The sequence below is a fragment of the Coptis chinensis genome, chromosome 5 (assembly GCF_015680905.1).
Source record: "Coptis chinensis isolate HL-2020 chromosome 5, ASM1568090v1, whole genome shotgun sequence".
Taxonomy (NCBI): domain Eukaryota; kingdom Viridiplantae; phylum Streptophyta; class Magnoliopsida; order Ranunculales; family Ranunculaceae; genus Coptis; species Coptis chinensis.
This window is the reverse complement of record NC_141460.1, coordinates 3,938,284-3,960,164: the sequence shown is the minus strand read 5'-3', so window position 1 is coordinate 3,960,164 and position 21,881 is coordinate 3,938,284. Positions and strand designations below refer to the sequence as shown.

At 37.3% G+C, this 21,881-nt stretch overlaps 3 protein-coding genes across 3 annotated transcripts; 1 reads left to right on the top strand and 2 right to left on the bottom strand.

Moving 5' to 3' along the window:
- Nucleotides 1-4,239: 4,239 nt before the first annotated feature.
- On the bottom strand, nucleotides 4,240-6,525 carry LOC147496332 (uncharacterized). Its single transcript, XM_086559327.1, has one exon. The coding sequence runs from the start codon at nucleotides 6,384-6,386 to the stop codon at nucleotides 4,359-4,361; it is 2,028 nt and encodes a 675-aa protein (XP_086415453.1). The 5' UTR covers nucleotides 6,387-6,525; the 3' UTR covers nucleotides 4,240-4,358.
- Nucleotides 6,526-7,589: 1,064 nt separating this feature from the next.
- On the bottom strand, nucleotides 7,590-11,020 carry LOC147496331 (uncharacterized). Its single transcript, XM_086559328.1, has 5 exons — nucleotides 10,827-11,020; nucleotides 10,625-10,753; nucleotides 10,507-10,554; nucleotides 8,838-9,473; nucleotides 7,590-8,241 (listed from the first exon to the last, which is right to left on the bottom strand). Exons 1-5 carry the CDS (start codon nucleotides 10,944-10,946, stop codon nucleotides 7,888-7,890), a joined length of 1,287 nt encoding a protein of 428 aa, XP_086415454.1. The 5' UTR covers nucleotides 10,947-11,020; the 3' UTR covers nucleotides 7,590-7,887.
- Nucleotides 11,021-12,387: 1,367 nt separating this feature from the next.
- Nucleotides 12,388-21,619, top strand: LOC147496330 (2-dehydro-3-deoxyphosphooctonate aldolase). The gene is made up of 12 exons (XM_086559323.1): nucleotides 12,388-12,562; nucleotides 12,634-12,730; nucleotides 12,805-12,870; nucleotides 12,945-13,004; nucleotides 13,086-13,160; nucleotides 16,742-16,826; nucleotides 18,177-18,235; nucleotides 18,942-18,986; nucleotides 19,715-19,813; nucleotides 20,957-21,004; nucleotides 21,152-21,199; nucleotides 21,322-21,619. Exons 1-12 carry the CDS (start codon nucleotides 12,429-12,431, stop codon nucleotides 21,391-21,393), a joined length of 888 nt encoding a protein of 295 aa, XP_086415449.1. The 5' UTR covers nucleotides 12,388-12,428; the 3' UTR covers nucleotides 21,394-21,619.
- The last annotated feature ends 262 nt before the right edge of the window (nucleotides 21,620-21,881 follow it).

Sequence of the window (21,881 nt, the reverse complement as noted above, 5' to 3'; positions counted from 1 at the left end):
ACGGTCACAAATATTTAATACATTAAACACATGTCGACAAGAGGGGGTGTAGGTAGAAAGAAAAAAACAAATAAAAAATAGGATTTAGGGTTATTAGACATGCCTCCCAAATCACCATTACAATTGAATCATCTCCATTAATGTGTGATGTGAGTCGTTGGATATGAGTAATTAGATTTTGACACGTGTCATGTACATCACTGTTATATGTGTTATTAGACATGCCCCCTCAAATCGCCATTACAGTTGAATAATCTCTATTAATGAACTTAATGTTCAGGGCTTAATTATTACCAGTGAGTTAATGAACTCAATGTTCAGGGCTTAATTACCAGTGAGTGATGTGAGTCGTTGGATGTGGGTAATTAGATTTTGACATGTGTCATGTACATTTTATAGTTTAAAGGTTACTTGGGTTATTTTGACATGCCCCCCCCCCCCCCCCCTCCCAAATTAAATGGAATTAGACTTGCCCCCCAGACAAACTCACCGTCATTTTGGTAATTTTTCAATAAAAATGGTATTTAAGACATTTCAACTGCCTTGACCACGAGATGATGGTCAATGACAATTGACTATGACAGTGAGTTAGTCGGGGGCGGGGGGGGAGACAAGTCTAATTTCCCTTAATTTTTTTATAGGGTTTATAAAGAGTGACAACTCTTTTTTGTTTTGTCTTTTGGTTTGGATGTGTCGATTGCAATACACCGAGACATTCATTGTTGCTGGGGTCATTATGTCTTGTATATTTTTTCTATTGTTTTTGCTTTTGGATATGTCAATACTATGTCTTTTTGGTTTTGATATTAACCATGTCAGTACTATTTTGGCTTTAATTTTCTTTTAGATATGAAGAATGATATGAATGCTTGTGTTGAAATACATTATTTTGAATGGAAAATTTGAGTAGTTGAACTACTATTTATTTAGTCTTTGTTTCTTTATTTTCTTGTCACTATTTAGAAACCTTAGAAATTTTTTATCTCACTCTCTCACAAATAAAAAGTTATTTCATTCTCTCTCTTCATCCCTTATATAGTGGGTTACAAAACTGACTTACGGGTTGATGATATATTATATGTATCATCCTGATATACACAATATTATATTATATGTATCATCTTGACCAGAAATTTCAATAACAATGGTGCAAACCAAGACGTGCCCAACAGGATAATACTTTGTGTGTATGTATCATCCTAACATAACGGTCAAGTCTGTGGGATAAATGAAAGTTACTATCATTTGTGATATCAACTTAATTTTTCTATGTAAATTAATTTTTGATGATTTAAAAAAAAAAATGCAACTGTTAAAATTGAAAACTTTGATGTCCACATTGTTAAAATTGAAAACTTTGAAATTAACCATAGTTGGATGTTCAGAAATTCATTTTTTTACTTAGAAGTATTGATATATTCTCATGTGGAATGACATTGTCATTTCACTTTAGCCTACAAGGACTTAATATTAATTTAGATTAAGTTTATATATTAATTTACTTTATTATGCGACAAATTGCACCGCAAACCCTTTATGAATGGCAAAACCAATTCTCCTAAATACATATGCTCATTAGAACTAGCCATCATCACGTTGTTGTCTATTACTCACTGTAATATTATGAGAAGTTATATCGACTCTAATGGCAGAAAACCGAAAGTGTCAAAGACAAATGCAATAATAAACCGGTGTTGATTTGCCATGCACGCCGCTTCATGTTTCTACTGCTTTTATTATTCATTGTCGTGATGGTTCCGTTGCTTTTTATATTTCGAATTTAGCCAGTATGTGATGTGATTCAGCAATCCCAAAGTTTTTTTTTTATCCGATCAAATAAGTATAAGTAAAAAATTATCTTGTTTTTTTTTTTTCCCGTTTTAGTACTCTTTCATAATATCGGAAAGAGACTCCTGGTGTGAAAACAAAAAAGTTTGTGACACTGAAATGAACCCCGGATAGATAAGATCAAATCGGAAAATCTTTTTCTCATATTACTCGCCCGATACATAATCTCATGTTATGAAAAAACAATAAAGGTTTGTTCATATCGAACTCGAAGTGCCATGCTATTATTACTTAAATATTATTATATATTATTCATATTTATATTGCGAAGGCATAGTCTTCTTTTTTCTCTCAAATAAAAAACTCATTGGCACCAAGCGTGAGGGCTCCTCCTACCAGGATTAAAGATCCCATTGAAGCGGCTAATCCCATGCATATTGTATGTACATCTGGTGGCACAAATTGCATAGTATCATAAATAGATACTCCGGGGGTTATCCACCCACCGGGAGAGTTTATAAACAAATAAATATCCTTGGTCTCATCCTCTATAATGAGGTATACCATGAGACCAATAATTTGGTTTGAAATCTCGCTATTAACCACTTGGCCTAAAAAAATTAATCTTTCTCGATAAAGTCGGTTGATTAGGACAAAATTTTATCCCTTAGGAACCGTACACGCACCTTTGGATGCATACGGTTCAAAAAATTGCGAAAAAAGAATCAATGTGTTGATTCCAGCCCACCTTATTTTTTATAGTAGGGCTTTTCTACTTCCTAACAAAGAGGCTTTTTCTTTCTATTTTTTTTAAGAAAGATTTTTTTTTGCTAGCCTCTCCGTAAAAAAGAATCCACTAAACTTATCGAATTAAACTCTCATTGGTGTATTGTTTCATCGAAATCCAAATTACGATGTAATTTTCTTGTTCCTGAATAGGCCTCCTCAATTATTTTAGGTTTATGTTCTACTCCGGGTAAAGATCCTCCCTATTTCAATTTGCACATATAGGACAAATGATCCCAATACCACTTTTTTTGGTACGACATATTTTGTTTCAATTCATTTCATGCTTTTCTTACGACAAATATTCGATGTAGTCATCATATTATTTCATTGATTGGCAGTTTGAGATCGCCCATATGCTATAAAGTAATTACTTATGATACAACTGGTAATCATACATATATTAGCAATTGGGTATTTTTGAACGGAACTGGATACTTCATTTTATTGGTCCAGCCAAGCCAACCATAAATTTTTATAATGGAAAATATTAATATTGATCTTGATCCCCAAAAATGGATCGAATTGCACTTCCCGCTCCAAATTATTGATGGTTCAAGCAATCTTTTTTGGGCTTAAACGGAGGGTATCTCGATCGGGAGAGAGAACGGAAAATCCCATATGGCCCAATATGTCCGACAAAGTCGCACTATATGTCAATCCAAACTGCATCTTCCTCTCCGGGACTCCAAAAGGTACTTTTGGAACACCAATAGGCATCAACTGAAAGAAAGGGGATTTAAGTACTATATTTTACTTTGATGTGGAAACGTAATGTCATATTTTACCCCTAGATTGGAAAGTTCATAGAGTAAGGCAAAATGAATAAAGGAAAATTATTATGAATGGGTTCGGCTGTCGAATGATGAACAAGTATCGATGCATTCGCTCATAGAAAACGGGACCAACCCCCATTGCGTATTGGTACTTATTGGGTATAGAATAGATCTGCTTATCTTTGTTCCTACTGAACATAATTGTTCCATTATTACCAACGAAATGGAATTAAATAAATATTAACCCCGCTCGAAATAATCCAATCGAAAAGGGAGAGGTCCATAACATAGTCTTTTCCAATGCGATAAAGTTACGCGTGTCTTTTTTTATTTTGATAAAGGGTATTTCCATGGGTTTGCCTTGGTATCGTGTTCATACCGTCGTATTGAATGATCGGTCGGCTGCTCGCTTTGTACATATAATGCATACAACTTTCGTTTTACGGTTGGGCGGTTCGATGGCTCTATATGAATTAGCAGTTTTTGATCCCTCGACCCTGTCCTTGATCCAATGTGGAGACAAGGTATGTTCGTTATACCCTTCATGACTCGTTTAGGAATAACCAATTCATGGGGCGGCTGGAGTATTACAGGTGGAGCTATAACGAATCCGGGTATTTGGAGTTACGAAGGTGTGGCCGGGGCACATATTTTGTTTTCTGGTTTGTGCTTCTTGGCCGCTATCTGGCATTGGGTATATTGGGATCTAGAGGGCATTAGATTGGTGTGTTCCATAGCATTTTGAGGCAGAACAGTTTTCCTATACTATTTGATTGGAAGTATTGTTCTTTATTGGGTACCGCGAGTTTTTAAGATTTTAATGGCAGGTAGAGGTCGACCATAACCTAATCTATTAAAAAAAACACCCATATGCACCATAAAACACTAATTGCAAAGTAAAAATCTTATAAGCGTAAATTCAAAACTAATTACAAAGTTGTATTATACTAAATGGATCAGGTAATACAATTTTTCTTCTCACACAATGTTGTTCTTCATTGCAATCAATCAATCAATCACGGCAAGTTGTTGGTATTCTGGACCACTTAGAGCCAATTCCATCACACCCTCCGAGTCTGGCATATCTTCCCCACCGAGGAACAATTTCATCAAATTCTTTGAAAACCCACCGACCAGAGCCACACCCTTCTGATGACTACTCACCGGTGTGGCCATTGAGTCTCTAAGGTTCCAAAATACCATCTCTGGAACTGTGTATCCCTTCTCCTCAAACTTATTTTTTATCATATTATAATCTGTATCCCAATTGGTTTCTTGCACCACTGTATTGTATCCGTAGCCCGGGGGAAATCCACCATATAGGTACCTAGGATACCCACCATATGGACGTCTGGCATTATCGAACTCCATATCACTGAAAACAAAAATTTTCTTAATCATCTTATCTTGATCCAAGTTTCCAGCAACTGCGACTTGTAAAAGCAGGTCAAAAACTTTCTGAAAATCTGTGTTATATCCTGCTTCCATTATTCGAATAAATTGAGTCTTGGAACGCAGATTGCCTCCTTCAATCTTGTGAAGCTTTGGAGTCTCACTAAAGGTTATTACTTGTCCATTCCATGGGTGTTCACTCAGCTCAGAGAGCAAAAGACCGAGAGCTACACAGACCTCCATTGGCTCACCACTCATGCTTCCAGATACATCACAAACAGCAATACAGTTCTGCAATTTACCTTTTTCTGAGAGGTCATCTACCATTCTCTTCCACTGCAGCTCTGCAACACGACCACCATCATTCTCCCCGTCGTTTAAGCGCTTTATGATGTCATGAGGAAACAGTGCTCCAGCCGCAATCTTTGCTTCTCCACGTTCAACCTTGTCTAAGAACTCATTGAAGCGGTTTTCATCGTGTTTCAAAAAGTGCTTCTTGTAATTGGACATTGCGATTGAGGCAACTCGATTATAAGGAAGGGAGTCCCAGTTCTTAGAACTCATGTAAATCTCTGGTAATTCCAGTACTTGACGAAGTGGAGCAAGAATTTCTTTTCTGAGTCTGTCACGAACTCTGTAAGCATAATGTGCATCTTCTACTCCTTCATATCCCGAATAGGACTCGCGTGGAAAGACTTTTCTTGCAATGCTTTCACAAAGAAGAGTGGCCTTATCGAAAGAAGAATCTAAAGAGGGACACCACTTTGAAGCCAAACTGATAGTGCCAAACTCACCAGATTTCAAAGACTTGAGATCAGAAACAAGATAATCAGCAAAGACATGAGATATTTGATCGTGCAAAAATCTGAAATCCGGATCACGTGAGTACCTCTCAACAGCTTTTCTTGCCTTCTTAATCTTTTTCTCCTTTCTGAGATCTTTCGATGTTTTCTTTTGGATTTCCACTTTTCTCATCTCATCAGCAAGTCTCTTCTCTACAGGTATTCTCCTGTTTGTGCCCATCATGTTTCTTCTATTGAGACCTTGTTGTCTGTTTCCACAAAATCTTTCTCCTCTTAGATTAGCTGGATAACCTTTAGGCATCCTTAGCTTCTTTCTCCTCTGAGACTCCTCTCTCGCAGCTCTCCGCACTTCAGAACCTTCAAGAATCCGATATAGAAGTTCAGGTAGATCCTTAAAATACCCAAACTCTGCTATCGACTTCACGTTACATGCAAGGGTTCTAGGATGGTGCTTGTGAAGCCATAGTGCCGCCGCGTAAAACCCTTCCTTGTCTGACTTCCCTGTACCACGAACACCACGCAAGTGACAGATCAATTTGAGGGCAGTCAAATCGTTGTGTTTCCAAGCTGCCTCTAACCGTTGGACTAGACTATACGAAGGGGTGTTGGGGACGATGTGAAAGAAGAAATCTACACATGGATTACCTGAAGTCAAGAAAGTGGGAGATTGATTTTCTGTGAAGCCCATGGGTGGGTTTACGGGAAGTTGAGTTTTGTTATAGTTAGACACCATTAAATTCATGAAATCGTTGCCTGTATTGAAAGAAGACGATGATGAACGTGAATTTTGCTGGTTTTCTTGGAGTTCTGGTGGGCCTAAGAGGCCAAAAGAGGGAGCCATGTTTAGGGTTTTGGTTTTGTTAGGTGCATGATGTGTGATCCGTTTTTATAGAAGAGAGTTAACTTGGGCTACAAGGACTTTTCTTAGGGTACAAGTACGAAACCATGCGGACTCGGTTACGAGGGATCGAATCGTACTTGGGTTACAACTTACAAGGACTTCTTTTCCAATTCTAAGTACGAAACACACGCCTTTGAATATGCTGATGTTCCTGTTGCCTTTCTAGTCCTAGTTTTAGTTCTTTCAGTCAGTCGCTCACTCTGAACACTGAACTATCCCGCACTCTTAACACTCCGCACATTCATTCAGAATTTCAGATATATGTTTGACGCTGGATTTGACTGGATATCGGGTAGGGGGAGCAGCTAGCAGCAGTACAAGTTAGTGAGGATGGACATGTTCTAAAAGCAGCTTACAGGAGAATCAAAGCACGAGGTGTAGAGGAAGCAGAACTGATAGGACTGAAGTTGCAATGTTGTTAGCAGAAGGCTTACATTATGTGCATATACGTGGACACAACAAAGCAGTCATTGAGATGCTTAAGAATGGTGACCTTAGCATTAGGTACAATATTTTGCGTACTCTGTCATGTAATATTAATACTACTTTCAGTTGTCTCGTAGATGGTTGGTGCAGGAGGCCAATCTTTTAGCTCAATGGGTACTCAAACAGCTTCCTTTTGGGTGTCCTCCTGATTGTATCTTATCTGATTTTTTATTTTTTGATCAAATATCTTATCTGGTTGTAAGTTGAATTGTAACATGCTTTGTTCAGTAAAATAGAACTTACATTATCGAAAGCTAAAAAGAAAAAAAAAACGAAATAAAGGATGCGGCCACACTAGTTTTGAGTACAAGTTGTAACGTATCCATGCCAATTTGGAGGCTGTGACTGTATACAGTAGCACATCCTACGAATCCAAAGGAAAAACAACTTAAATTTAAGAAACGACGAATGCAGTCATCAAATGCATTTTTGACAGTGTCCATGATTCTCTCAGTCACTTTCTCTTTTGAAGACTCGCAATCTCTATTTGCAATCTCTATTTGTAGCCTTGGTCCTGCTATTTTTGCAGGTCCTTGTCCAGGCAAATTCGGATTGAATGAATCAGAGGCCAGAGCTGAAGATTACGTGACTCTAAGATCTCAAACATCAGACCAAACGACTAAAGAAATATTGAAGACTTACAAGTTCAGGCCGGTCTGACAATCAGAACAATACCTATCATCGAAATACTTACTGTAGCATCTCAGTATACAACTTTTATTAAGCAAAATACACACATGAATTTAATTTTTCATGTTGGTTCACTTGATAACAACTAATTTTTCTAACAGAAGGAAAACGTTACAGGAAAAGTAACAACTATGTTTGATTATAGCAGCTGATGAGGGAGTGACTGATTGTTTACCTTGTATAATTGTATAGATGCCATGTCATTACAGAAACACACTTCTATATGACTTTAAAATAGGAAATCTATGCAATCAAAGGATCATCATCATAGTGTTCCTTTTCTAACACGAAGCAATGGAGATATATGTTTGTGCACTACACGTTGCTGATCAACCATGGAAGGGGAAGCACCCGAGCATGGCCAAGTATCTGGGCATGGAGTTCCTGGACTGTATCCCTTTGTAGAGCTCCTAGTAACAGGCCTATGATTGACCATGGGTTTAATCTTTGCTGAATTTTTGATGTCACCTCTATGTCGTCGGATTTTGTTGTTAGATTCTGCTTGTAGAAGCCCCAAGGCTACAAATGGACTAGCCTGTGCTTGAAGTTTGTTCTTGTTTTTCAACAAATCCCACAGTAATTTCTCTTCTCCAGCATCATCTTCCTCCATGACTAGGAACTTCACAGAAAAAGGTAAATTAAGTTCTAATGGAATACTAACAAGTTCCAGCTTCAAGGTCTCGCATGGCATTTTTGTGGCCAATAATTCGTCTCAGTTCGGAAGTTTCCCTTTTGACTCATGTTCCCAAACCAATTTGTTGGGTTAATGAATCACAATTTAATAATAGATTTGGTGAATGTAATAGGAACCCGCTATGCTTTGGCAGACATTCTATACCAAAGATCTAACTTGAATCAACATAATTGAATCCATTTACAAAAAATGGCTGTTATTGGATTTGCATTTTTACTCTCCCAGTTCTCAAGGCATAGAAAACATGCCAAATGGCGGGGAATATTGTGCAAAGAAGAATCAGACCATGATCTTCCTAAGTAAAACTTCCGTACGAGAATTTGAGAGCAATCGATTTTGTGTACGAAGTACATAAGATAGTTTCCAACTTCAGAATAAAGGTGTGTTGATTGTTAGAGAGACACTTCCTAGAAAATAAAACTACTCTTTCACTGTTATATTCGAGAAAGTAGATTATATATGCAGTATTTCCTATGAATCAGACAAACCAATAAGGATGTTTAAAAATAAAGAGAGCGCACCTTTCGTGGAGTAACAGGTTCTTTTGATATTTTCTTGGCCTCTAAAAGGTATCCGCCAAATTCTTTCATAGCCCTTCTCTTCTCTTCTGCATCCTTCAGCCTGCTCAGAGCCTCCAACTTCCTTTCCTCCTCAACTCTCACCATCCTCCTTGCTTCCTCCAATTCAGCTTGTCCATCTCTCACCACTCCTTTCATCTCTTCCACCATGGCCACTAGGCGAATCAATGCACCGGATGCCATTTCGGCCTTGAGATCCTTTACATAATCCATCAAAGGGATACACATTTCCTTTGATAGTTCTCCAATTAGGTTCTCTACCCCATCCTGGACCGACCAGAGAGCTGAACTCACATGTTCGAAGGTGGCTCGAAGAAGTTTGAGTGAAGCAACAAGAAAGGCTTCGTTGGTTTGACCTGTTTGGTGAATGGATGAGAGGTAAGAGATGGATTGCTGAAAGAATTTGTGAAGATGGACACGGTGATCAGCCAATGTCTGTATAATGTTGTCTTGGTGGGAATTGACTTGAGCTTCAATTCGTCTAAGGATATGAACTAGTTGTTGGAGCTGAAGTCTTTGTTTCTCAATGAGCTTTTTGCCTGCTTCTGTTGCTTTATTATATCTGTGCCTGTCTTCTTTCTGCCAGGAATGCACCAAAGTACAAGTCAACAGCCTAACATGTCTCAAAGTGCATACTACACTAATTTACCTAAACAAAGTGTGTATTAGGCAAGATCAGGAGTTAACTTATATTAAGAGAAAATATTAGATGACGTATATGGTGCACAGAACGTGACAAGGATAGAAAGAATCTCAGTAGAGCTCCTGTAATCTCTCTCATCCTGATTTTTTGTTCTTTTCAATAAATGAGCACTGGAAGAAATAGCTGGACTGCCTATATCCATTACTTTAATTCATGGAGTGACTGTAAAAGAGAAAATATGGAACCAGTGATTGATGTATATGTTTGTCTCAACTCTCAACAGATAGATGAACAGCACATCAGACAAAAAGATGACCGGTGTATGGTTTTAGTATCTCCTAATATGCAATCAGTCTGTTGGATTTCGTATATATATAATACTATGCCATCTCATTGGCTTTAGCCAATCAAAGTTAGATTCCTGTTATACTAAGCTATTCCAGTTCAAAAATCTTATGTCTAAGAGTCTTACAGAAAATAGACACGACGTTCTTTTACAACGTCTTTATTAAGGTACTATTAACCATTTCACAGTTTCAAAAGGAGATCTCCATTTCACGTAGATAGTAGAGAGGGTTCACAAGAAATATTACAAAAAAGATATAACACTAACCACACTATGTTGTTCAGAGATTAAGCAGTGTCAGAAGGGAGTGAGGGGAATTAACAACTGGTCAGAGTAGAATGCAAGAGCTAAAGAACCAATTGGTAGGTTGATTACGAATTTCACTAAGTGGTAGGCTTACAAAAGAAGTTAAAGTATTCATGTGAGCAACATCTTTTCTTGTGTGCTACTGTGGAAGTCATTTGTCATTCACCAGCATGACATACACGACAGTTAAACAATTGTTTTAGCCGATACAGATCATATTAATATGGCACATCAACTTAAAAGTATATTATTATAAACTCAATGACTTGAACCATTAGTATTGTTAAACTTAAAAAAGTATTTTAGTAAGATCTGACCTCGAATGTATTTCCAAGGAATGGGGATCTGGCTGATCTCGGCAATGTCTGCTTGAAAATATAAAATGAGCTAGCAATTCCACAAACAAAAGCTAAGCGTGAGATAATAGAAAGACACCTGTTGATTTTGAGGTTTGGAGTAGTGGAAAAGAATGGTACTAGATCGTCCTTGTTGAGCCATCTGTTCAGTTTTAAGACCCACCAATTTCATCAACGGAATCGATAGCGAATCAAACACGTCTTCTGCCTGACCACCACACCAAATAATTAAACAAACTAATTAATAACACTAATTTTGAAAATAAAGTCAAATTAACTACTTCGATTAAGCCGGTTTTGATTTGAGATCTGAGATTATTAAATGCTGTTTTCATCTGTTCGTGTCGACGAAATATTCGTTCGAGCTTGATTCGAATATGAGGCACCACTGCTTTCACCATTTTTCTTTTCTTTTAAGCGGGAATAATAAGATGGTATCTCCAAAGTTCTATATATATACACTAGAGTAAGCGCTCTACAATTCTACTTTCACGTCTAGTCTAGTCCTCTCGCCACGTGTACTCTAATTATTGGGTTGTAATTTAGGAGGGGTAATGGGTCGTGTTCGGTGTCATGTTATATTTGGGTCACATGATAAGAGAGCAAAATATTAATCGTGTCGAGTTTGTCAAACCCAAACCCAACCCAACCTGCCTATACAATGGATTAACCAACAGATGACCTGCTAAATCAGTGGGTCAATTTCAGATCAGTTTCAAATTGGATTCACAGACAAACTATATACAAAATATTTAATATATTTTACGATTTTATTTATATATATATATAATTCTAAAAAACCATTCATAATTCAATTACATATAAATGAAAATTAGATAACGAAAAATATGCTTATCGAATGCATATGACAACTAATCATTTTCCTTTTAGTAGTTTATTTTAGGTTGTTGGAATAATGAAACTTATCTTAAAATAGATTATATAGGTCTACTAACGGGTTACTTGGTTGATATATGTGACTATAATCCAACCTATTTATTTGACGGTTCGACGGTTCAATTCTTAAATGACCCTACAACTAGGGGTGATAAAAGGGTCGGGCTGGACTAGCTCGCCCCTCAAACCATCAAAGCCCTTGTGTTTGAGGGTCGGGTTAGCCCGTCCCTATTTTGTATTGAGGGCCGAGTCGAGCAGGGTCAAACATGAAAACTTTAGCCCTTAACCCGCCCCTCGACCCTCATTTTTTAGGCACAAATGAGAGCCGGGTCGGGGCCGATATAATTATACTTAACTAGTTTTTTTTTTTTTTTTATATACTTTGATTATGTATATTAATTTTAACTAAGTATACAAAACTAATTGTTATGCCTTTAGAAAAAAATAATAATATATAGAAATAGTGGAAGAGATGATATTCTTAAAATATCTACATTTTTCATACTTAACTATGTTGTTACTTGTTAGGTTGAATTTGCTTTTATGTACGACTTATATACATATCATTAAATCAATTACAAAAAACGCATATGTTATATTATATTATAATTTATCTCATATTGAAAACTAATATAATAATTTTTTTTTATATAACTTAGATAATTAGAGTATAATACATAAATATAATGTAAAATAACAAGAAAACGTATGAGGCCCAAGTGAGGGCTTAATGAGGGTCGAACTCATGTTTCAGAACTTAGGCCCTAGCCCGCCCCTCAAATCTGTGAAGGCCAATTTTTGAGGGCTTGAACATGCAATTTTGAGGTGCGGGGCGGGTTGAGAGCCAAATTATCACCCCTACCTACAGCCTTGTTTTTTCCAACCCGAACCCGGTAAATTTGTATCGGGTTAGCGGGTCGTATACAAAACTATAACGGTTACATGATAGATCTGTAGTAGTCCAAAGTATTGCTCATTTTCAGGTGATGGATTCCTCAACAATCTTATATAACCGGCTCAAGAATTCGGAACCCTTCTTCTTATTAGCTGGTCCCAATGTGATCGAATCTGAAGACCATATTTTCAGAATGGCGAAACATATAAAAGCTATTACTTCCAAGTACTACTTGTCTCTATTTTCTTTATTATTTGTACAAATTTTTTAGTAACTAACTCATTTCTGTCTACTAGACTTGGATTGCCACTGGTTTTTAAGTCCAGTTTCGATAAAGCTAATAGGACATCTTCACAATCCTTCCGTGGTCCTGGTATCGAACAAGGCTTGCAGGTATATATTTTACATGTACTCGTAAATATATGCTATATGTGTTTTAATTTACTCTATGTTAAATAAAATTGCAGATACTTGAAAAGGTGAAACTGGCATATGATATTCCTATTGTCACTGATGTGCATGAGTCTAGCCAGGTATTCTGATTTATTTTGTTTATTTTTTTATCCGGTATGATATAATTCTAGTTATATTTATTTATGTTTTTCAGTGTGAGGCTGTTGGGAAAGTCGCGGATATCATTCAGATTCCGGCCTTCCTCTGCCGTCAGGTTATTAATACTCTCATTTTCGGATCAATTTAGTCAGTTAATTTCCTTGTTCACTTAATTATTCACGTGTGACTATGACAGACAGATCTTCTGATTGCTGCTGCAAAGACTGGAAAAATTGTCAATATCAAGAAAGGCCAGTTTTGTGCTCCTTCTGTAAGTGTTTGAGAATTTGCACTTTCCATTTTCTTTGTATCCATGCGCAAGTCTGCTTTAGGTGTCAGGTAGAAATTGATGTTTGGTTGGTTTTTATGTCGTTGCACACAAAGTTCACTGAATTCCTTGGTTACCTACTGTACTTTTGAGCACCATTTATTAGGGTTCTATTCTAGAAAGTTGGATGGGAATGTTTCTGTGTAGTTATCTAAAAATTTCAAGTCTGTGCATGTTCATCACAGTAATGAATTGGTCTATATCATACTTACAGGGTTTACGACTATTTGGTGTAAACTCGATCTAGGAGTTCAATTGGAAGTAAATTTCCTAACGACTCCTTGATCTGCTACTCTTATGGTTAAGTATAACCTCAACTAGAGAATCCTCAGTCCTTTGTGAGGACATATTTCTTATTCTAACCATATGCCCCATGCCATAGCACAGGCACCATCTTACAAACATATTTATACCATGTAGAGAATTAGTGACCAGAGTTGAACAAGTTTCATTTGATAGACCTTGGTGTAAGTGAAACCCAGAAATTTCTTAGGAAACCATGATCTATGTTTGACCCACGAGATTCTTAAGCAAGCATAAAAAGTTTCTTATAGGCTGGATTAGAGAGCATGCTAAAAGTTTTCATAAGATTGTTGTACGCCTAGATAAGAGTGCGACTTCGGAAGGAATTTCAACTAGATTGGCTATGCAAGAATTTAGGTTGTGAGGTGCAAAAATCTTTTAAAGAGATGGGCATCTCTTTATTGGACATAATAGCACTTTATTCATAAGTAAAAGGGAGATGAACATACTGCATCTCAAAAGAAGCAGTTGAAGGTTACTTGTCTTTGTCATAGGAAGCCCAAGCCATCAATATTTTATACTCCAAAACTAAGGAACCAACTACACCACTGGAAATGTATTCTGATACTCATTTGAGCTCTTATGAACTACGTTTAAGAGAGATCACTTATATGTATAGAATGGAATGGATAGAAGATTTAGAAAGTTGATTGCGGTTGAGCGAAAGACTTTCGAATTTGAGAGAACTGATCAGAACAAAGTCTGTGTGACAGAAAGAGGTAGAGGATTATCGAAACGTGTAGATTTTACTGTGCCGGTGAATGGATGGCAAAGAAAATTGCTAACTTTGAAGACAAAGATATTCAAGTTGGGTTTTGTGTGGAAGAAACGCGAAAGTGATACCGATGTCCTCGTTGATATCAGGTAGAACAGATCGAGGGATTTTCTGTCCTTACTGTTCATATCAAGATGATATTGTAAAGTCTACATTTTCTTTCCGATCGGTGAAAATATGTAAGAATGGATGCCTTTTAAAGACGCCTCCATATTTTTTTGTTCGTCAAACAATCAAAACAGACGTGAATTCCATGATCCAGTGGAGTCAAAAAGAGCAGGAGGTGCTCCAAGGGTGATTGTTAGGCATGGTTATAATAATACGGCAGAGCACCCAAGAGATCGAGCCATAATTGTGGAAGCCAAGAAGAGTGGGGTGGATTGGAAATCTGTTCCTGGGATTTTAAAAGATATTTTTAATTTGAATAGATCGACTCCTATGACCTGCATCATTCATCATAAGGTCCTGGTCGAACTATCAAGCAATAAGGAAATGGAACGACTGTTGACATCTCCTAGAGTGAACACTGCAATATTATGTTTTAATTAAAAAGATGGAAACCTTCATCAAATAAGATCAACCTTTCTGGTTACACAGATGACGTCGTTGGGTGGAATTTCTGGGGGTACCATTGCACATCGTTAGTGGTGTTAGAAAAAGCTATGTTCTTGTTTTGGCAAGATGGTAAAGGTAGACGATGAAAGTGGTTCTCTCAAAAATATATCTAGCATCAGGCTCTTTGTGGAAGGATGTGATCTATTTAAAATTCCTCATTTTTTCCCCATTAATAGACAAAGGAACTACCTACCCGGTAAAAGTTCTACTAGAGATTGTTAATGGCCATTTTGGGTTCGGTGAAGAAGATGACACTGAGTGGAATTGCGAGTCAAGTTCGTGAAATAGCCAGGTTAGGTCGTATGCTGATGTGGCTAGAGAAAAGACCAGGGCATCGACAGATGATAGCCATAGGATTCAACGTGTTGCAAGATTAAAGAGTAACAACAGGTCTACTGGAACATATACCTGGTCTGACTGCACTTTAGTATCTGAACGGTCAATTGAGAGCCCTTTGTTTCAAAATTCAAATTGTAATATGGGTAATGTCCAGTTGTCCACGCTGGTGTGAATACCCGCATTCGATCTATAACTTTATCACTCTAGTCCCAAAGGTTGACGGGCTTCTAACTTGACTGACTCTCAGTCGATCTGCCTTTTGGGAGGGGTTTATGAGATTATCAAAAAAATATTGACCATCGGACTCAAGAAGGCTATTATTAGCCTATTACTGTGCTGGTGAGTGATTACCAGGGGCATCAATAGGATGGCGGATTCAAGACGAGGTTCTTGTTGCTAATGAGCGCATAGGTTCACGAAGAGAGTGTGGTATTCCTGGCTTTCTGTGTAACATCGGTTTTACAAAGGCTTTTGATGATACTAGTTGGACATTCCTTGATTTCCTGCTTATGCGATATGGTTTTGGTCCTAAATGGAGAAGTTGGTTCAAGACATGCCTTTTGACTGATCATATTTCGCAATGATCAATGGCACTCCAGTGGGTTTTTCAATAGTTCCAAAGGATGAATGCAGTGGGATCCTCTCTCCCCCCTCCTTTTTGTGTTGGTTGTTGAAGCTTTAACCAGAATGGTACGGAAGGCACAATATAGGTGTCTTATAAGTGGGTATAAAGTGGCGGAAAATAGTGCTCCAATCCCTATTCTGCAATATGTAGATGACACATTATTGTTTCTTGATGCTAGTATTGAACAAGTATGATATGTTAAGGCTATATTATTCTGGTTTGAGGCAGTCACTGGTTTCCATGTAAACTTCGCAAAGAGCCTACTTTATGGAGTCAACAGTATCCCAGTTTTACTGAACAGTATGAATGTCTTCAGCTGCCGTGTTGGCGAGCTCCCATCCAATTATCTAGGCCTTCCTTTAGCTGTTCCTTTTAAATTGAAGAGTGTGGGCGCCAGTGGCTGAGAGATTCAGGAAAAGTCTTGCTAATTGGAAGCGCAAATACCTATGGAAAGGACGAAGTATTATTCTTCTCAAATCCACTCTCTCAAGTCTACCCATTCACCTTTTTACGATCCCTGCAAGCGTGGAAATGAAATTGAAAAGATCACGAGGGATTTTCTGTGGGGGACCTCAAATGGTGTGCGTCGATATCATCTCATCTCTTGGGAGAAATGCAGCATACCTAAAAAAAACACCTCTTTGACTCTTTCTATCATCCTGGGCCGTATTATTGTGGTGAAACAAAAAGAGCCCGAAACCCTGAAGGTCCATATTTCTCAATTTTGCAACACACTTTTAACAAGGTTAGACATATTTGAATGAGTTGGTTTTCATGACCATGATCTCCATTGTGTAAATATAATGTGGGTGCGTCTAGGGTAGATTTCCTTCTGTTCATTTTTCAGTCTTTATATGCATGCTGCAGGTTATGGCGAATTCTGCAGAAAAAGTTAGACTGTCAGGAAACCAAAATGTGATGGTTTGTGAGCGAGGCACGATGTTTGGGTATAGTAAGTCAATTCTGTCTCTAGTTAGTTAAAGCTTATTCATTTTCCCTTCTGTTAACACGTTCTTTAAGCAAACTTATTAAAATTTTATTTTACTAATAAAAGCAATGATATATAAGGTGAACTGTATCTGATATAAGGTGTATCTGATTTGTTGAAATAATTCCAACGCTTATCTATAGGCTAAAATCTTATGGGTTACTTCATTTTTGTGGAGCTTTTCCCACTCAAGAGCTCTACTTTCACTCAAACTCTTCCACTCCCCCTATTTTAAAACACCTTCAGCCAATTAGAACTGTCGAGGTGTGAAAAGCTACCCTCCCACAAATCAAGAGTTTGATCCAGAATTACACATTAAAAATGAGAGTTTCCCATGGAAATTATTCCCACAAGTCAAACACAGGCTTTCTTTGTTTGAGTAGTGTTGTAATCCTCTTATTCAACTAGGCGCATATCCCAGAGCCTAGGTGAGGGCGTAGCACTTGAAACCCCATTTCTCTTGCTGGCTTTTCCCCTTGTTTTATTCATGAAGATAAGGTATATTTTGATCAAATCACAACTACATAGTAATTATGCATTCACAACTTGCAATTTTCATGTGCCAAACAAAAGCACAACTGCACAAGTCATAATTGTTTACACATGAATTAAGAAGTGCGATAATTTAATCAAAATTTGGCCAAATGTAGCGGCAATTATGTTTGTAAACAAAAAAAAGTGTTGCATTAAATTAAAAAGAAAAGGAAGAAAAAGAATTGAAGGGGGGTGGGGGAGAGGAAAGAAGCAGAAAAGAGCAAGGAACTGAAGGCAAAAGGAAGGAGTGAAATGGAAATGAAAAGTTCAAAAAGTATAAATAATGCAGAGTGGAGAAAATGGTGCTTGAAGTTTGGGTTTTAGTAGAAAATAACACATCTAAACTTTATGTTCCCAAGTTACAATTAAAAAAGTAGATTAACAAGTTAAAAATTGAAAAACATCAATCTATCGCCTAGAGTCTGGCCGCCTAGGCCCATCTGCACCCGTAACATCCAGAAGGACTGAAGCCAGCCTAGATCTGGGCCTGTGCTATAGGCTTAGCCCCTAGGCTTGCCTAGCCGCGTTTTTCATTGTATAAGAAAATATAAGTTCTCTTAAGAAAATCCACCCAATAATGAAAGCCACCCTATGAATCCTTGTGAATTATGCGTTACCATATATAGTATGTGTTCTCAAAAAAATTTATTGACTGGCAGATACATTTATATATTCTCCTAATAGCATGTTTTTGTCTGGGCTGGGCGTAGCGTACAAGAAGTCCAGTAATATTATCTTCACTGATCATTGTTATCTTTGATTGGTTCATCTTTACTGCAGATGACTTAATTGTTGATCCACGTAACTTGGAGTGGATGAGGGAAGCGAATTGTCCTATAGTAAGCAAAATACTTTTACATGTCATTTTTGGTTTGTTGCACCAATTTCAATATTTTTCATGAGTATTTATCTCTAATTTTTTTGCTCCTTCGTGCTAATCTGAGTTCTGTTGGATGTGAAATGCTTAGTGCTTAACAGCTTAAGTAATTATTATTTTGTGTATCTTCTTAATTATTTTTCTATGAAAATAATGGATCCCACAAAGTCACAAACAGAACTCAACGTTGCAACTAAATGGCAAGTTGGTTCCCCAAAATTGCTCCAAAAAAAAAAAAAAGTTTGTACCCCAAATCCAGTTTCTGTGTAAAGTTTGTTGCCCGATTGGGCATATTTTTATTTTCAGTAATAATCTAATCAATTACGAAGAGACATAAAATGAACTTATCAACTCCTACAGGAAGGTCTTGCAAATACTTTACCACAAATCAAACCATACTAGGGGCCTCAGTGTTGGCATGTATTGGTATATGTCCATAGATCATATTTGAGATAATAATAATGTGACGGATATACATTGTGGACTTTTGACATTTTAGAGTTCTTAGGCCTGGCCTTTAGATTCCCTTGGAACTCTAACATGAGTCATAATACTGGATGCATATTCAACTTGGCTGCTTTGGCGTTCTGAACTTTTATGTCAAGATTCTAGATAGCCACAGTTTCTTCCTGTTGCTTGCACATCTAAGACATCGTGCTTCATTGCAGGTAGCAGATATTACACATGCATTGCAACAACCTGCTGGGAGAAAGGTTTGTATAATTTAAATCTCTTACTTGAAGGATACATTTATGTACATGATTACCATTCCCTACCTGTACATATCTTACCTATATATTTCTTTTGATAATTATTTCAGACATGGAAGATGAACCTGTCTATATACTGTATATAATATAATAATATATCTGTTTTATCACTAAAGTTCAAATTCATAGAATCTCATTATGGTGGAGCTACCTAAGTTTGCAAGTTCAAGACTCCTTTACAAATGTTGTACCTCATACAAGTGAATCCCAATTATGGTAAAACACATGAAAAATTAGATCTGTAAAGCTCGAACAAGCGGTGTCCGATAACAAAAGTTCTTTGACTCCCTCCACCGAATTCCTTTGACCATTTGTTGGTATTCCACTATCCATTTAGCTTTTCCCCAAGGTGGAGGAATAACGATCTATTTAGAAAGAGCTTCCTTTATATTTGAAGGTGGTGCCCAAGGCTTTTGAAAGGAATTATAAACAAAATCCTACACCGCTTCTTTCTCTGCAACAAGATCTTTGAGAAGGGAATGGAGTTTTAAGTTTTCTCAAGAGTTGATTGTAAAGTATATCTTGTACGGTGCTAATTTCTACTTACGAGTCTTTTTTTCTCTGTATCTCTGTATCGTAGGATAGGATAGCCTTTAATTTTCTAGATAAATTTCACTACAACTTTCCTTTAGGAAAAATATTATGCTGAAAATGTATTTTTTCTCAACCAGCTCGATGGTGGAGGTGTTGCAAGTGGAGGCCTCAGAGAGTTAATACCATGCATTGCAAGAACATCAGTTGCTGTCGGTGTGGATGGAATCTTCATGGAGGTATAAGACTATAATCTCCTCTAACTGATATTCATAACATTCAGTCCTCTCAGCACCTCATGCTTTTTGTTGGTCACATCCAAGATATTTGAGAAGACATTCTCTTATGTCAAAATTGTCTTTGACACACTTTGTGCATTGAACTAGGGTCCAGGATCCCTAACTTTAATAAATTGCGGCTTTAATAACTAGGGTTCAGTCTTTACCGCTGTTCACTTTCTTTCATAGAGTTTCAAAATGGGCTGATTTACATGGTGACGATTATGGACTGTTTATTTTCACTGTTAACTTAAAGACCATTAGTTTTAACTGGTTTACAAAATTCGGAATCAGATGGTTGTGCTTCTGCATAGTAAGTTAGTAACCTCTCCACCTAAATCCACACATTATAAAATCCAGATGAAATTGTGTAATTCAGAATGTAGCAGTTTGAGGAAGCCTCTCATAACGTCATTGTGGTGGAAGGTTTTCAAATGTTACATAAGTGGATTTATGATCATGTTTCCTTGAACCCAGGATGACTCTAGGGAGCAAATTTGCTATGGGGTGACTTGAAGGCAGGTGTTCCCTTAGATCCTGCATGGGACACCACAAGCTTGAATATTCGTTGTGATTTGTGTTACCGCTCTTTAATCACAGATACACTCTTTATCTACAGAACTATGTTTGTGGTGACTTTTAAATGTGTTTTCAAATCCACGTGGGTTTGAAAGAGTATAATTGCCTTCTAGCTTAGTTGGTAAAACCTTTGGGTGATGATATCAGCGGTTTGGGGTTTGAACCCCACTACACACTATTGAGTTACTGATCTCTTTAAAAACAGGCTTGCCCACACATTTTTCTGATAAAAAAAAAAGAGTATAATTGCAACCGTTAGTTGGTTAGGTAGAAGTTGCGCTCAGTTTTGGCCTATTCACAAACCATTAGCACCCTTGCTCACTGTCAAAAAAACTAACTTGCTAGTCTGTCAATGAGATGTGTTTGATTCAGTTACTCTATTGTTCTAAAGTTGCTTGTTCCTTCAGAGCCATGACAATTCACCATTCATAAAAACAAAAAAGAGAAAAAGAAAGAGAAAGGGATAGACAATTGCAGTTTAGTTTATCCTATAAACTGCTGCTAAGAACTTCTTTGGATTTTCAGGTTCACGATGATCCTCTACATGCGCCTGTCGATGGTCCGACCCAATGGGTGAGTTGCAGTCCTTTTCTCTGCTCCAAAGTGATACTGTTTTCACGCTATAAGAATTGATGTTCCCTTGGACGGCTGCTTTTATACTTGACAAGTTTTATATTGAAGTCAAAAATATTTATTGGCATTCTCCTGTTTATGACTTAGCCTCTGCGCCACTTGGAGGAGCTACTGGAAGAGCTAATGGCAATCGCTGTAAGGCCACTACATCCTAAACTTTGTACTGCTCGAATTAAGGCTCATTATTGCATTCAAGTTGTTAATGGGTTATCAAGGTATTGCTCTTATCTTTTCCCTTGTTTCATGATATGTTTAAGAGGGTTAGCAAGGGGAAACGGCAGTTCAAAATAGATCTTGCACCATTTCTCGATCAAGACGACTGTATGTAGCTCCTGCAGGATAGTGGATGGCATCTTCAGCGTTGTTGAATGAACGACTTTTACTGTTCCATTTGTTGCTCTTCTTTTGTTATATGTTCAGCATCTCTTGTTGTATTCCATTTTCAGATGGATTTAGAAAGGTATTGCAGCTCAATTTGTTGCGCGCTTGACCTCCAAATCCTTTGTAAGATTTATTTTAGAAATTTAATAAAATATATTCTTCTTTAAAAAAAAATGTGTGATATATAAGATGTAGTAAAGTCGTTTCTCTAAATAAAGAAAGAAAAATAGCATGGGTATTAGAGTTCCGTACCACCAAATCAGCAAGTGACAAAGCTATAAGGAAACGCCTGGTTGGAAAATTATAGTGCTAACTGCTGAGTGTGTGGAAAACGACCTACAGTATATATATGAGTCCTATTACTGCCAGACCCTAATTTGTGTTGGGCAGACCCCGAGTTGGGCCAGGGTCTGCCCATTGTGTTGGGCGCAATTTC